The sequence below is a fragment of the Fundulus heteroclitus genome, chromosome 10, assembly GCF_011125445.2.
Source record: "Fundulus heteroclitus isolate FHET01 chromosome 10, MU-UCD_Fhet_4.1, whole genome shotgun sequence".
Lineage (NCBI taxonomy): Eukaryota > Metazoa > Chordata > Actinopteri > Cyprinodontiformes > Fundulidae > Fundulus > Fundulus heteroclitus.
Window position 1 is genome coordinate 18,762,986 of NC_046370.1, and position 12,661 is coordinate 18,775,646.

A 12,661-nucleotide genomic window follows, 5' to 3' on the forward strand; every position below is an offset into this window, starting at 1 on the left:
CCCTTCAATGTGAAGTTCCTTATAACCCTCCTTCTGTACTTCATTCTTTGTATTTTCCCTTCCTTCCCCCTCTTTCTTCCCTAGTCCCTAGAGGTTTCCTTTCCTTCCTCTTGTCTCTCTTAATTGTTTTCTCTTCTTGTCCTGCATCCTTCCTTCCTATCCTTTATTTTCTTTTGTCCTTTTGTGTTTTCCTTCCTTTCCTGTGTACTTCCTTCCTCCTAGTGTATTTATTTTATTTCCTTCCTCATTCCTCTCATGTTGGGAAATGGAATCTGGAAAATACATGTAGGAACCCTGAAAGGTTACCATGAATCTATATGGCGGATATTTCTATACAGGGCAGGCTTTATATGTGGGACCTGGGGGGAAAAAAAGATTTGGGGAAGGAAATATGGACGGACCAATGTATGCAAATAACTCTTAGCTAATGGGATAGGAAATAAGAGTCAGGAAATACTGAATAAATAAGTATTTTCCCATAATTATCTAGACCTGGAAAATGTGAGCTCCATACAGTTCCAGACTATGAAGGAGCTTTGTGTTTAGGCCCTCTGGTTACAATCAGCCTGTGACAAAGACATTATTGCTTCCAGTTTCTTTGGTATATTTTATGTAAATCACCAACAATAACAGTTTAACATGAAATAGTAGTTTAGCTTCAACAAGGAGATTCTTTTAGCGGAAGACGTATCCACTATGCCATCAACTGAAGTATGCCCCTCTTTGGTCCTGATTTTAAAGTTGTCAAAATCAAGGACAAGACTTATCTAATGTTTTATGAAACTTTGTTCATATCCTAATGAAGTCTTCTACTCACAAAAACACACAGTCCACACATTTAAAAGTCTTCCTTTCCTGACTGGATGTGGTGGAGATGCACTACAACAGGTGATCATACAATAAGTTACCTGTGAATGTTCAATGCTCTGTTAAAGAGATAATATACCAGAAAACCTAAAAATCTTGATGGTCTGAAACAACCAAAATGAACCTTTCCGTTGGTTTTTAACACACATAAACAGTTTTAGCTCTTGAAACATGTGAAACTAATTTCTTTCCTTGAGAAAATAGAAACTTGTTTAACAGAAATATGTCAAATAGAATCCTGGTGGCTCTTTGGTGACAGCAAAAAGATATGGAGAGCAGTTTTGCAGCAAAGATGATCTCTGCTCCGTGGAGGTAAACTGTTCTTTGATCCGGGAGCTCCGTAACTGCAGTACATTTTTTACTTTCATGGTTAAACCAGACGGATCATACGGAGAAAAGTGAGAGTTGTCTGGACAAACGGTAGGGCTGACGACCCTCAGAGTGATAATGCTGGTCAGAGCTGGAGCAGAAACGACGTCTAACCTGAATTTTGCTTTTTGTGTTTTGTGTTCGAAAATGAGTTTCTGTCATAAAGGATCATTTATCATGGGAATGAAAGAATGAGTTGACCTCGGAGCAGTTTTTCTTTAGCTCTCCATGCTATTCAGAGATTTTACCCCAACGTCCTCCCTCACACTGGATAAATCGCCATATAAATCTTAATTCAGTCAATTCCCATTCAAGCTTGAGACTTTGCTACTTTTGTCTTCGGTGCTTCTTGTGTAATGCATTTCTGCTTCAAATTTAACATCATACACTATATTGCCAAAAGCATTCGCTCACCCCTCCATATAATCAAAATCAAATGTTCCAATAACTTCCATGGCCTCTGGTGTATAAAACCCACCATCTAAGCATAATCATGCAGATTGTTTCTACAAAAAGCTGTGAAAGAATGGGTCTCTCTCAGGAGCTCAGAGAACACAGCCTGGTTCTGTCAAAGGTTACCATGTGCGCTGTAAAGTCCAGTCGTGAAATCTCTTCACTCCTAAATATCCCCCAGTCAACTGTCAGTGGTGTTATATAATCACTCTTGTCTATCTGGAAAGCTGACGGGCCAGTCTGGGTCTGGAGGTTGTCAGGAGAACGGTCCTCGTCTGACTGTACTGGGTCAAGTTTAAAGTTCGTTGGAAGGGGGGTTCTGGTTGTTTTTCAGGGTCTGAGCGTGGCCCCTTTTAGTTCCAGTGACAAGAACTCTGAATGGACCTCCAACATCAGTGTCTGACCTCACAAATCCGCTTCTGGAAGAATGATCAAAAATTCCCGTAAACACCCCTTGTGGACAGCTTTCCCAGCAGAGCTGAAGCTGATATAGCTACAAAGGACGGACCGACATCATATTAAAAACCCTATGGATTAAGAATGGGATGGCATTTATGCAAGTAAAGGCAGGTGAGCGAATACTTTGACCATATAGTGCACCATTCGCAACTTTTTGGCCTTAAGCTCCCTTTTTTGCTTTCGGAAACTCTTGAAAATTATAATATATAGCAAAATTAGCTTGTTTAGATCTGAGCTAACTAAGCTTCCAAAATATAAAAATGACCAAAAGCAAACATCCTACTTGAAATCCAGCCCCCATACCAGATAAACTGAGTAAAAAACAAAGGAATTGGCCACTACCCGGCTGCAAAAAAAGCTTCATGCTTAACAAGGTACGATCCATGGTGTCCACCAGTTTGGATGGAATGCCCTCAGTTTAAAGGCAATAGGCCCATGCTATACGCCATCTTTATTTATTACTAATGTATCAAAAATTGATCCAATAATGACACCCTTCTCACAGCAAAAGTGATTACTTTCCAAGTATTCTGGAAAAGAATGTTTATTGAACAAGGCCAAAATAAAAATTTCTCATAAACCAAAAAAAACAACAAAAAACCCACCACTGACTCCTTACCTTTTTGTATTAAGGATGCGGATGATCTCATAAAAGTAAAGAAAAGAATCACCAGGAGTGTTTTCCAGAAAATCGCCTTCTTTGTCAAATTTCAATAACAATAAACAGTGTTTTTTTTTTTTGTTGGTTTTGTACTCGAAACACCCACATTTAAAAGAGAACAAGAACGCTGACGATGTTTTAGCATTGATGATAGAAAAGAACACCCGAACCCACCTCATGTACAAAATGTGCCGACATTCCTAAACGTCAGTCATATAAAATTGAACCATCTTTTAATATCACTATATTTCTTTTGGTTTTTCTTTGCATCTTCTTTAATTAGTGTTGATTTAAATTGTAAATACTTCATGCTTTGAGCGGTTAGTATGTACAGACGACCTGTGTCATTCGGCAGAGTCTTTATAGAGAAGAGACATTTTCTAGACCTATGAAGGATAATGACCCCGGTAATGATAAGATACATAGCACGCACATTAAATGAAAATACCTCAAACGGAAAGCCATAAACCCTACACAGCAGCCTGCGTGATGTCGACAGCCGGCCACTTATGCCTCCAAGAGAATCTAGACGCAGAGACCCGGAGTGCGTTTGTATTAACGACCCGCGCCAAAGTGCGCTTCTCTGACAGTTCCTCCGCATTCAGTCTCTCCGCAGGTTATTCAGACGCTCCTCCAGGTCGGCGTCCGCGTCAGCCAGGGCGGCCTGAGGCTCCACTTTCTTTCCTCCGGCCACAGAGAGGCTTCCCCCGGTGCTCGGCAGATCTGCAGCAAAGAAAAACGTAGTAGGGAGTCAGCAGCGTGACACAAAAAAAAAATAACCAAAGACGCGACGATTGGACGGTTTCTCTTACTTGACAGCTCGTCGGACAGATTGAGACCGAGCTCGTCCAGCACTTGGGAGACGATGGCGTCGCTGGGTGAGAAGCAGATAGACGTCAAAATTTAAAAAAAGGGGTCATGTAATCGACACTTTTTATTTAACTGTGAGGTATTGCTTTTACTGGTGCTGGTCAGGAAGCTAGAATATCACCTAAAACGTTTGATCGTTTCAGTAATTAGACAAAGAATAGAAATATCATTTATCGTCTCTCTGTGGGGAAACTCAAGTCATGACGAACACAAATATTATATAAACTGTTTCTTTAAAGGGTAACACAACCCCAAATAAACTTTTTTGCCAATAAACTGTTAGCATGGTTGTCTTATAGTACTGTCTACATATCCTGGTCCCTATTTTGACAAATTAGTACATTTTCTTTCTTCAAAATCCTGCTTTTGTGTCTAAGATCATCAGTTTGGCGCCCTCCTAGGGTTAAACGGTGGTCTTGCACTGAATTTCTAATCTGTATTGCTAGTGGTTCAAAACTTTTTGTGACGTGATCCGGAGAAACTGACGTAGCTCTGCTGCTGTAGGGTATGAAAGGAGCTCCGTCTATAAATAAAAAAAAATTAAAAATTAAGAAAAGCAGCTTCGTCTTTTGCCTCTGACCCTTCTAGTGACTTTTTTCTTAAGATAAAAAAGCCACTAGCAACAAATGTAGTGACTTTTCCCGGTGTCATTGGCCACTTTACGTGAAATCACGAATTGTTCTGCAATTAACTGTCGTGATGCGACCCGTGAGCCCCTTCCTTTTCCCTCAGCGCCGTCTCCCAGGCAGACGGCTGCTGCCTCGTCCTGAGACCCGCCTGCAGTCAGTGTAAAGAAAGCAGACAGTAGCTCCATAGTTTCCCAGTGAAACACTTTTTTAAACAGACAAAGGCTGCTATTTTTGGTAGAAACTTTTTTGTTGGACTGAGTTAATTCAGCCATTTTCCCTTGTTAGCCTTTATGCTAAGCTAACTAGCCACTGGTTAGTCTCACATCCCCCAAAGGCAGCATATGCAAATAATAAAAAGAAAACCTTAAAAAAAAATTTACATTTGGATGTTTAAAATGTTTACTTTTGAGCAAAGGATGCAAACGGAAGTCCCTTACCTCTCCTCTTCATCATCCTCATCACCCATGGCATCGTCGATGGCGTCGTTCATCATCTCCTCCTTCATGTCCATCAGCTCGCTCTGCTTCTCAAACTCCATCATGATCTTCTGGATCTGTGGGAGCTTCAGCTGTGGGAACGAGGGACATGACCTCATCAGCACAGGAAGGTGCGTTGTTCATTTCCATCAGCGTGTGCTTCGGTGACTGCGGGGGGGCACAGACCTGTCTGTTCATGGTGGCCATGGCTTTGGTGACGCCTTTCATCGCCTGTGCCATGCTGTTGTTAGACTTGAGCGTCTGGATCTTCAGGCTGACGGCCTGGATGTTGGCTTTCATCATGATGAACTTCTTGACGTAGCGTCGCGTGCGCACCAAATCCTTGGCCATGATCTTCACCGCATCCTGCAGAGATTGATACGACACAAAATTCCTTATTGATTATCTGGAGATTTTTTTTTTTTAAGGTCATACCTGCTAATTTTATTTGTTTCATTTTAAAAGGACTACAAAACAAATAGAAAACACAAGAAATCACAAGATTATCCTTATTTAGACATCAATGCATGTGTCTTAAACTTTATTTATTTTTAATTAACTATGAAAAGGTACATCATGCTGTTGGCTGATGCGTTTATAGTCCTTACTTTTGATGGAAGTAATGCAAAGGGGTAAAAAAAAAAAAGTTTGATTGTGTTTTTGCCGCTGACAGAAAAGATTAATTGGTGCCTCCCTGATACCAGCTGCTGCTTCCTTTTAGCTCACCATTTGTCCCTGCTTGGCCATTTTCTTTATGTCGGCGATGATCTTCTTCTCCTGCTGCTCCAGCTTCATTCGCTCGCGGTCCAGGTCTCTCATGGCTCGGTTGAGTGCCCTCTGGTTCTGCCTCAGCATCTCCTCCGGGGTCTTCCTCTTCCCAAACAGGAACTCCATCTGTGCATTGAAAACAACAGCAAAATGCTCTAAAAAACTAAAAAAAATAAAAGAAGACTAGGGGACACAGGCTCACAAATGCTGAACAGGTTTTCATAAATGCAATCACTGTACTAATGATACCTTAAGAGGTTAACACGAGGCCTTTGCAGAGGGTAATGAGATAAAATTAACCGATTCGATATTTTCTATGTGACATTATAATCCATTTAACCTTTTTATTACAGGCTCAAGGCCCCAGATAGAAATAAAGCAAAATATAAAACTGAAATTGTACCAAAACACAAGATGGCACAGAATCCATCCCAGTCTGCGATGCTGGAGACACTCTAAAGTAAAAAGCTACACTAACAGATCAATCACTGATCAAAATATTATTTATGGATGGTTTCAATAAAACTGTAATAAATCAATATTGATATAAATGTGTGAATTATATATTAAATACTAAAATAACTAAATGTCTCCCATCCACTGACACTCATAGTTAAAGCTGACAAATAAAATTCAAGACAGGATTGTGAAATAATTTAATCATTCAGTTCTTTTACATTTAATTACCTGAATATATATAAGCATTTTAACAAATATGGAATTGGAATTTTATTAATCATTTAGCATTATTTCCAATGATTTCTCCTAATGTGCATTTTAAAAATTTATTAAAACAATTACAGATAAAATGTTTTTATTGTAATGATTTTGAACTTAATCTAAATGCCCACATGAGTAAATGGGTTTGTTCACCAACCTAGTTAATGTATTGTGACTCCTTAGTGTCTCAATAAGATTGCGCCCATTTTTTTTTAAAACAATGACACGGAAAATGATTTACAGTCAGTCCTAAAATAGTCTGAAATGTGCTGAGTCACTCATCACTTGACTGATGACATCACTGCAAATAGAGCAAAGGCTTTGTAGGCCAAGTTTGGTTTGTTGTTTGGCCGCAAGTCTGCACTACAGAGCAGACAACGAGACTCCCGAACAATTAAACGCTTCCCTTCATCTGGATGTGCGGCGAAACCCACAGATCGGGTTTAATCGTATACAGATCGAGCCGAATCACCATCTAACGTGTGACGGGCCCAAAAATATTCAGCCTATACACACAAGACAAGCCGCTGGTAGCTTGCTATTGTTTTACTTTAATAGTTTAATTTAAGGGATGGCAAGGGTGGTGAAGCTTTAGCTCGACACCATTTTTATTTTATTTTATATTGCGACCAGAAATGTTGCGACCTGAACTTGTCTGTGTTGAAAGGGACGTAAAAAAAAAACAAATGTAACGGGCTTCTTTCAGACAACTGGTCAAATATGCAAAGCAACAGGTGAGGGAGGGGCAGGGCAGCTGTAGTCTCCACACTTTGGCAGCTTTTTCTTTTTTTGAGAACGTCTGAACACCTGGTTTTATCTTGATACCTGTCACAGGCCTGCATCTGGTTCTGAAGAAAACTGATTTTCACAATCTCTTCTAGGTCTTTGGGAGAGGACTAATTCAAAATTAATCTAATATAGAAGATATAAAGCAAAAAGTAATTTATATTTATTTATTGTATTGTATTTATAATAAGTAATTAAGGCCACAGCTAATGGATATACAAAATCAGTATTGTCAACAACCTAAATATTATTCAATGTTCAGTTTATGTTTTTTTTTTTATTTCTCAGGGGGGAAAGAAGATAAATAAAAATCCAGATTTTAAGAAATTTTTAAGCAATTTAGATCACATTTATGCTCCAGTCTTTAGGTAAAAGAAATAGACAAGTCATTATTTATCCTTTTTCCCTCCAATCTTCTATTCACTATTAATATCATGAGCTTAATGAAAAATCCTCTGTTCTGAAGCCACATTTACAAGATTTTTTTTAAGAAATGGTCCCATCAACAAACCTAAATATAGTTCTAAATCATTTTTACTCTACGGTGAATCGCTCAGATCCCCGTGAAACAATAAGAAAAAACTAGATTACAACTTTTTAATAGCATTACTGATCACTGAATATCAATCATTATGATACTGGTCAACCTAAATACAACTGGTGCTCAGGTTTCTGTCTTTATGATTAATCTCCACCGTCCAGGAGGGGCAGACATCAGATATTCTTCAGAGATTCCTAGCATGAGAATGTGTGACATTTCCCTCTCTTTAGCCAGACAATTTATTGACACAACTAAGGAAACATGAACCTATTCCCTTGTATATTTTTAACTATCAGTCGGTCCAGGAAATGCATTAGGTAGTAAGAAAAAGGGGGATTTTCATCTGAACTTGTCCACCATGTTGACATCTCAGCTGACGATTAACGCCGTTTTAAGCGACTTTATCCTGATTTCCAACATTTCGTTCATTTATGTCAGCTCTTAGTACGATTAGACTCCCCGGGCTGTAGATTACTCAGCTGTTAGTTGTGGTGACCTGAAGGCCTGAAGTCAGGTTTTGAGCCCTGTTTGGCTCAGCTCTCCTCCTCTCTAACCCGACACACGGAACCCACCGGGACCGGTACCGAGCCACACTCACCGTAAACCACAGTCGTCGTCAAAGACACGGAACCAGAGGAGGAAAAACGGCGCTCGGGGGTTCTTCTCCCACTTCGGTTCGACTTGAAAATAAACGCTTATTTGTTTTCTTTCCAACGCTTCCGTGTTGCTACTGTTGCTCTTCCGGGAAGTGACGTAGGCACGGACCACCTAGAAACGACGTCAACTGTGCCGTCACGTAGCGTGACTAACTTCATCAAGTTACCGGACGTTAATAGAACGGAGGAAACGGCTTTCAAAATAAAAGCACGAGTTGAAGTTGAAACGCACCCACACAAAATGGAAACTTCAGGTGAAAACGACGGGTACAGATAAAATCCAGTGGTGTGTGTGTGTGTGTTGGTAATAAAGTTTGAATTTAGTATTATTTTACAAAAGAAATGACCAAACCAAGGCTAATTTTGCTTTGCATACTTTTGAGAGGAACATGTCCCAAAGGGCACAAGAACAGGAGGTCAAGCAGATACCAAGACTGCGGCCTTGTAGAGTATTACGGCACTGGTAAACATTTTTAAATCACAAATTTAATTTGAAACTTGAATGAGAGAAAAGCACGTTTCAGAAAAGAACCCTGATTTACAGTAATGAAATTCATTACAACTACTCTCTCTGTCTCTCTCCGAGGTCGGTCGTGTCTTTCTCTCTCTGCAGCTTTTACCCCCCCCCCCCCCCCCTATCCTGCTTTGCTTTGCTATGTCTTGTCTTCTGAGCACTTTCTTCATATCAACCGAACTCTGAAAAACATGGATCTGGTAAGCTGGTCTCTCAATACTATTGATAAATTTTTTTCGACGGGTAGGCAACGGAAGGGGGACCCGTCTGGTCCTGATTTGACTTATTTTGTGAGATACACCCTAAATTCCTGGAGGAAAACGGTGTGTCTTTCGACCTTGTCATTCCTGGACGTTTGAAATTTTCACATTGGATTAAGGATACTGGGATCTCTACTTATTGGTTTTTGTGGATTTTTGAAGTATCGGCAAATACAGCGGATGTCGGAGCCATTTGGCCTTGATCAGGCTGCCGGCTGCATGACGCGCTCACTCTGGCTGTGAACGGACAAACCTGGCAGGTGAATGGAGCCAAGCCGAAAAGCTGGCTGCGCTGGAACGCAGACTGACTTTGGGGTTGAACTCAAGGGGAGATGGGATAAAATCTGGGAGTGAAGCGCGAAAAAGCCCAATAATTTGGAAAATTGGATTTATGTGGAGCCAGCAAAAGACTTAAAAGCTGACAGGAAAGGCAGTGCAGCTTGTCTCATAACAAATAACATATTTGGATTCCCTCCCTATCTACTCCTGGATTGTTATGACGGAGTGCCCAGAAAAGCCCCCGGCTACCCCCCTCCCCCGCTGACACCTGGATGCTTTCTGAACTGTGGGCCGGCTGATAACATCAAGGACAATGGCCTCTGGAGAGTGTTCACGGAGAAAAACACTTTCGCCCATACACACACGCATAACTGATACTCATAAAACTGATGAATTACACACACGCGACAGGTCTCAAATGTTTACCTTCTGTATACATGTTGTCTTGTGTTTATTTGTGCTTTTGTGCTATGAGGGTTTTTTTGTGTCGGTTGTTTGTCTCTTTATAGGTGAGAGCATAAATAGGCAAACATCTGTCTCTTTTTTTTCTCTCCCCTCTTTCCCCCCATGTTGTTGCTCTTTCTTCGAGAGTTTCAAGGCAGCGCCTAGGGACCCCGTGTAAAGCGGGGTCTGGGGCAGTTTGGGGAACGCACCTCACGGCTAGCGCTCATGTAGCAGCGGCCGACTGTGTGTGTTCCTGGCAACGCAAGGCCTCAGTCAATCGTTCCCCCAAAATGTTTGTTAAGTGTATGTGATGGACGGTTGTACTGGAACTGAAATTTCGATTGTAATGCAAATTGCAGTTGACTAATAAAATTGATTGATTGATTGATTGATTCATTCATTCGTGTTGGTTGGGAGGAGTGGGGTGATTATATAAATGCATAAGTTGAGTAAAAAATATTTACTGCCCCACTCTCAGTTTCTTAATCAATTCATCAACTACTTAATTTTGTATTTAATCAATTCATGATGTCTTGTCTGGGGTCGAAGGAATCTGTCATGTTTTTTGTAGATTTGTGTTGAGCAAAAATACTTTGAATAACATGTTTTGTCAAATAAAAGGATACCGTCCCTTCTGCTTTTTAAAATATTTCATTGTAGTTCATTAGTATTTTTCTAGTGAAGAATTACCGATTATTTCACATGCGAAGATAATGTTGTTGGTTTTCACTTTTTAAATATTTTTGCTACGAAAGCTGGTCGTTGCGCTTTAATTTTGTAGGCAACACGTTCTGATATCCGGTAGTAAAATGCACTACTTGACAAAGTGTAGTTTGCACATGGCTGATTCATGTACGTAAGCTGCTTTCTTCTGGAGTTTAGGCAAAAAACACTGGTCAGCTCGCTCTTATGTGACCGCATGGAGTGATCTGGATGGATTACAACCTTTTTCAGGCAAGCCTCTTTTGGACGGACTTCACCTTCCTTTTTGACTTAGTGTGCCTATCTTAACATGTGGCTCTGCAGTTCTAACCACCAGCACAGGTTTCTGCTTGTCTGGTGTAGAAAACTGTGCAGACTGGTGGTGCCTATGGGTTCTCCAGCAGGGTCCTCTCTCCTGGGCCCAGAGGACAGGAGCTGGGACCCTGCAGTCAGAAGGCGCCACAGAGGGTCAACTACCCCCAATGCTCCGCATCAGCCTACTGCAGCTGAAGGGATGTCAGACCGTAGGAGGTCATCATCCCAGAGTAAATCTTTAAAGACTGAGATTCCGCCGTCACAGAAGCGGAACCTCGAGAAGGGAGGTGTCTCCAAAGTATCATCGGAGCTCAGGAAACTGTGTCTGGAAGACTTCCCCACGCGTGAGGCGAGGCAGTCGAGGCCAAAGCCGACGGAGACCTCTGAAGTTGTTTTTGGGGTTGCTCCTTGTCTCCTGGCTCTCACCCAGAGGAGAAGGAAGGCCTACCAGCTGCTGGTCAAAGACGGCGAGACCTCTCAGAGGGCTTCTGTCTTAACCATATGCGAGGAGGCACATCGGCGAGGGGTACAAGTCAGTCGGGTCAGCAAGAAAGACCTGGACAAGATGTCCTCGGGTGGGGTACACCAAGGGGTGTGTCTGCGGGCGAGTCCCCTGAGCTTCCTCCCCGTCGACGCCGAATCCGACGCGAGTGGCGCCGGCGTGCCTCTGTGGCTCGTTCTGGACAGAATCCAGGACCCGATGAACCTCGGGGCCATCCTGCGCTCCGCTTATTTCCTGGGCGTGGACAAGGTGGTCAGCAGCCTTCACTACAGCTGCCCGCTGTCTCCGGTGGTCAGCAAGGCCAGCTCGGGCGTCCTGGAGGTCATGGGAGTGTACGGGTGCGACGGCCTGGAGGATATGCTGAGGAGCAGGGCGGCTGGCGGCTGGCAGGTGGTCGGCACAGTGGGAGCGGATCCAGGGGAGTCCCAGGTTCCCGTTATCCCCTGTTCTGACTTCCGGGTGACCGGGCCGACGATGGTGCTGATGGGGGGCGAGGGGGAAGGGCTCTCTGGGAAGCTCCTCTCTGTCTGCCAAACCCTGCTCACGATCCCAGCTGGAAGAGTCTTGTCCCCCGGCGTTGATTCTCTGAACGTCTCTGTGGCCGCGGGCATCCTCCTGCACTCTCTGCTGCTGGCGAGGTCCAGATGTTCGTCACAGAAGGAAGCCGAGAATTAGTACCTTAATGCTCTGCTAAAACAACCTCTGGCTCATTCTGAATCTGAAAACATGAAGCCGATGATCTACTGGTATTGTTATCAGTAAAACTCATGCGGATTAAAAACATCAGTACGTCTTCTTATGCAAGCGCGCCATCAGGCTACACCCAGTGACCCATACAGCATTTTTATGCCATGCAAATGAAAGAAAGCTTCAAAGGAGGATTGGTTTATTATCCTCAGCTTTAACCCTCCGATGCGTCTTTCTTTCGTGTTTAAAACCTGCAAAACTGACAACCTAATTAGTTCTGTCATAATTCTGGTTTTGCATTTGGAAGATTTTTGTGATTGTTATTGAAATTCATTTGGAAACAACGATAGAAATGACGGTGATCGGAGGTAGGCCCGTGGTTTTTGCAACAAAAAATAAATAAATCAAAATGCGGAGCGTTGCTTAGTACACAGCTCTCTGGATCAGTCGTTTGTAGAACCACTTTTCATTGTGATTGCAGCAGCAAACCTGGATCCGCTATGCACGTGTACAGGCCTAAACTGTATCTAGGGCTGGACGATAATTCAATAACGATATATATCGATCGATAGACGTATATCGATGATGGAAAAAAGGGTTAATAAAAAGTTTACTAGAATAACAGTTTTCCTTTCTTTTGCATTCTAGCCTATCATGTAGGTTATTATCACAGTCATTACCTCCTCCCAACCAATCACAAACG

At 42.2% G+C, this 12,661-nt stretch overlaps 2 protein-coding genes across 3 annotated transcripts; one reads left to right on the top strand and one right to left on the bottom strand.

The window, feature by feature from the left end:
- Window positions 1-2,662: 2,662 nt before the first annotated feature.
- Window positions 2,663-8,359, bottom strand: chmp2a (charged multivesicular body protein 2A). Of its 2 annotated transcripts, XM_012877033.3 has the most exons (6): window positions 8,198-8,359; window positions 5,511-5,678; window positions 4,971-5,150; window positions 4,746-4,876; window positions 3,622-3,683; window positions 3,411-3,532 (listed from the first exon to the last, which is right to left on the bottom strand). In XM_012877033.3, the coding sequence occupies exons 2-6, from the start codon at window positions 5,676-5,678 to the stop codon at window positions 3,411-3,413; spliced, it is 663 nt and encodes a 220-aa protein (XP_012732487.2). In that variant the 5' UTR covers window positions 8,198-8,359. The 2 variants fall into 2 exon arrangements, with proteins under 2 accessions (XP_035998074.1, XP_012732487.2); XM_036142181.1 differs by lacking the exon at window positions 8,198-8,359 and having other exon boundaries at window positions 2,663-3,532.
- A 2,218-nt stretch (window positions 8,360-10,577) lies between these two features.
- mrm1 (mitochondrial rRNA methyltransferase 1 homolog (S. cerevisiae)) lies at window positions 10,578-12,057 on the top strand. Its single transcript, XM_012876977.3, has one exon. It carries the CDS (start codon window positions 10,765-10,767, stop codon window positions 11,944-11,946), a length of 1,182 nt encoding a protein of 393 aa, XP_012732431.2. The 5' UTR covers window positions 10,578-10,764; the 3' UTR covers window positions 11,947-12,057.
- Window positions 12,058-12,661: the final 604 nt, after the last annotated feature.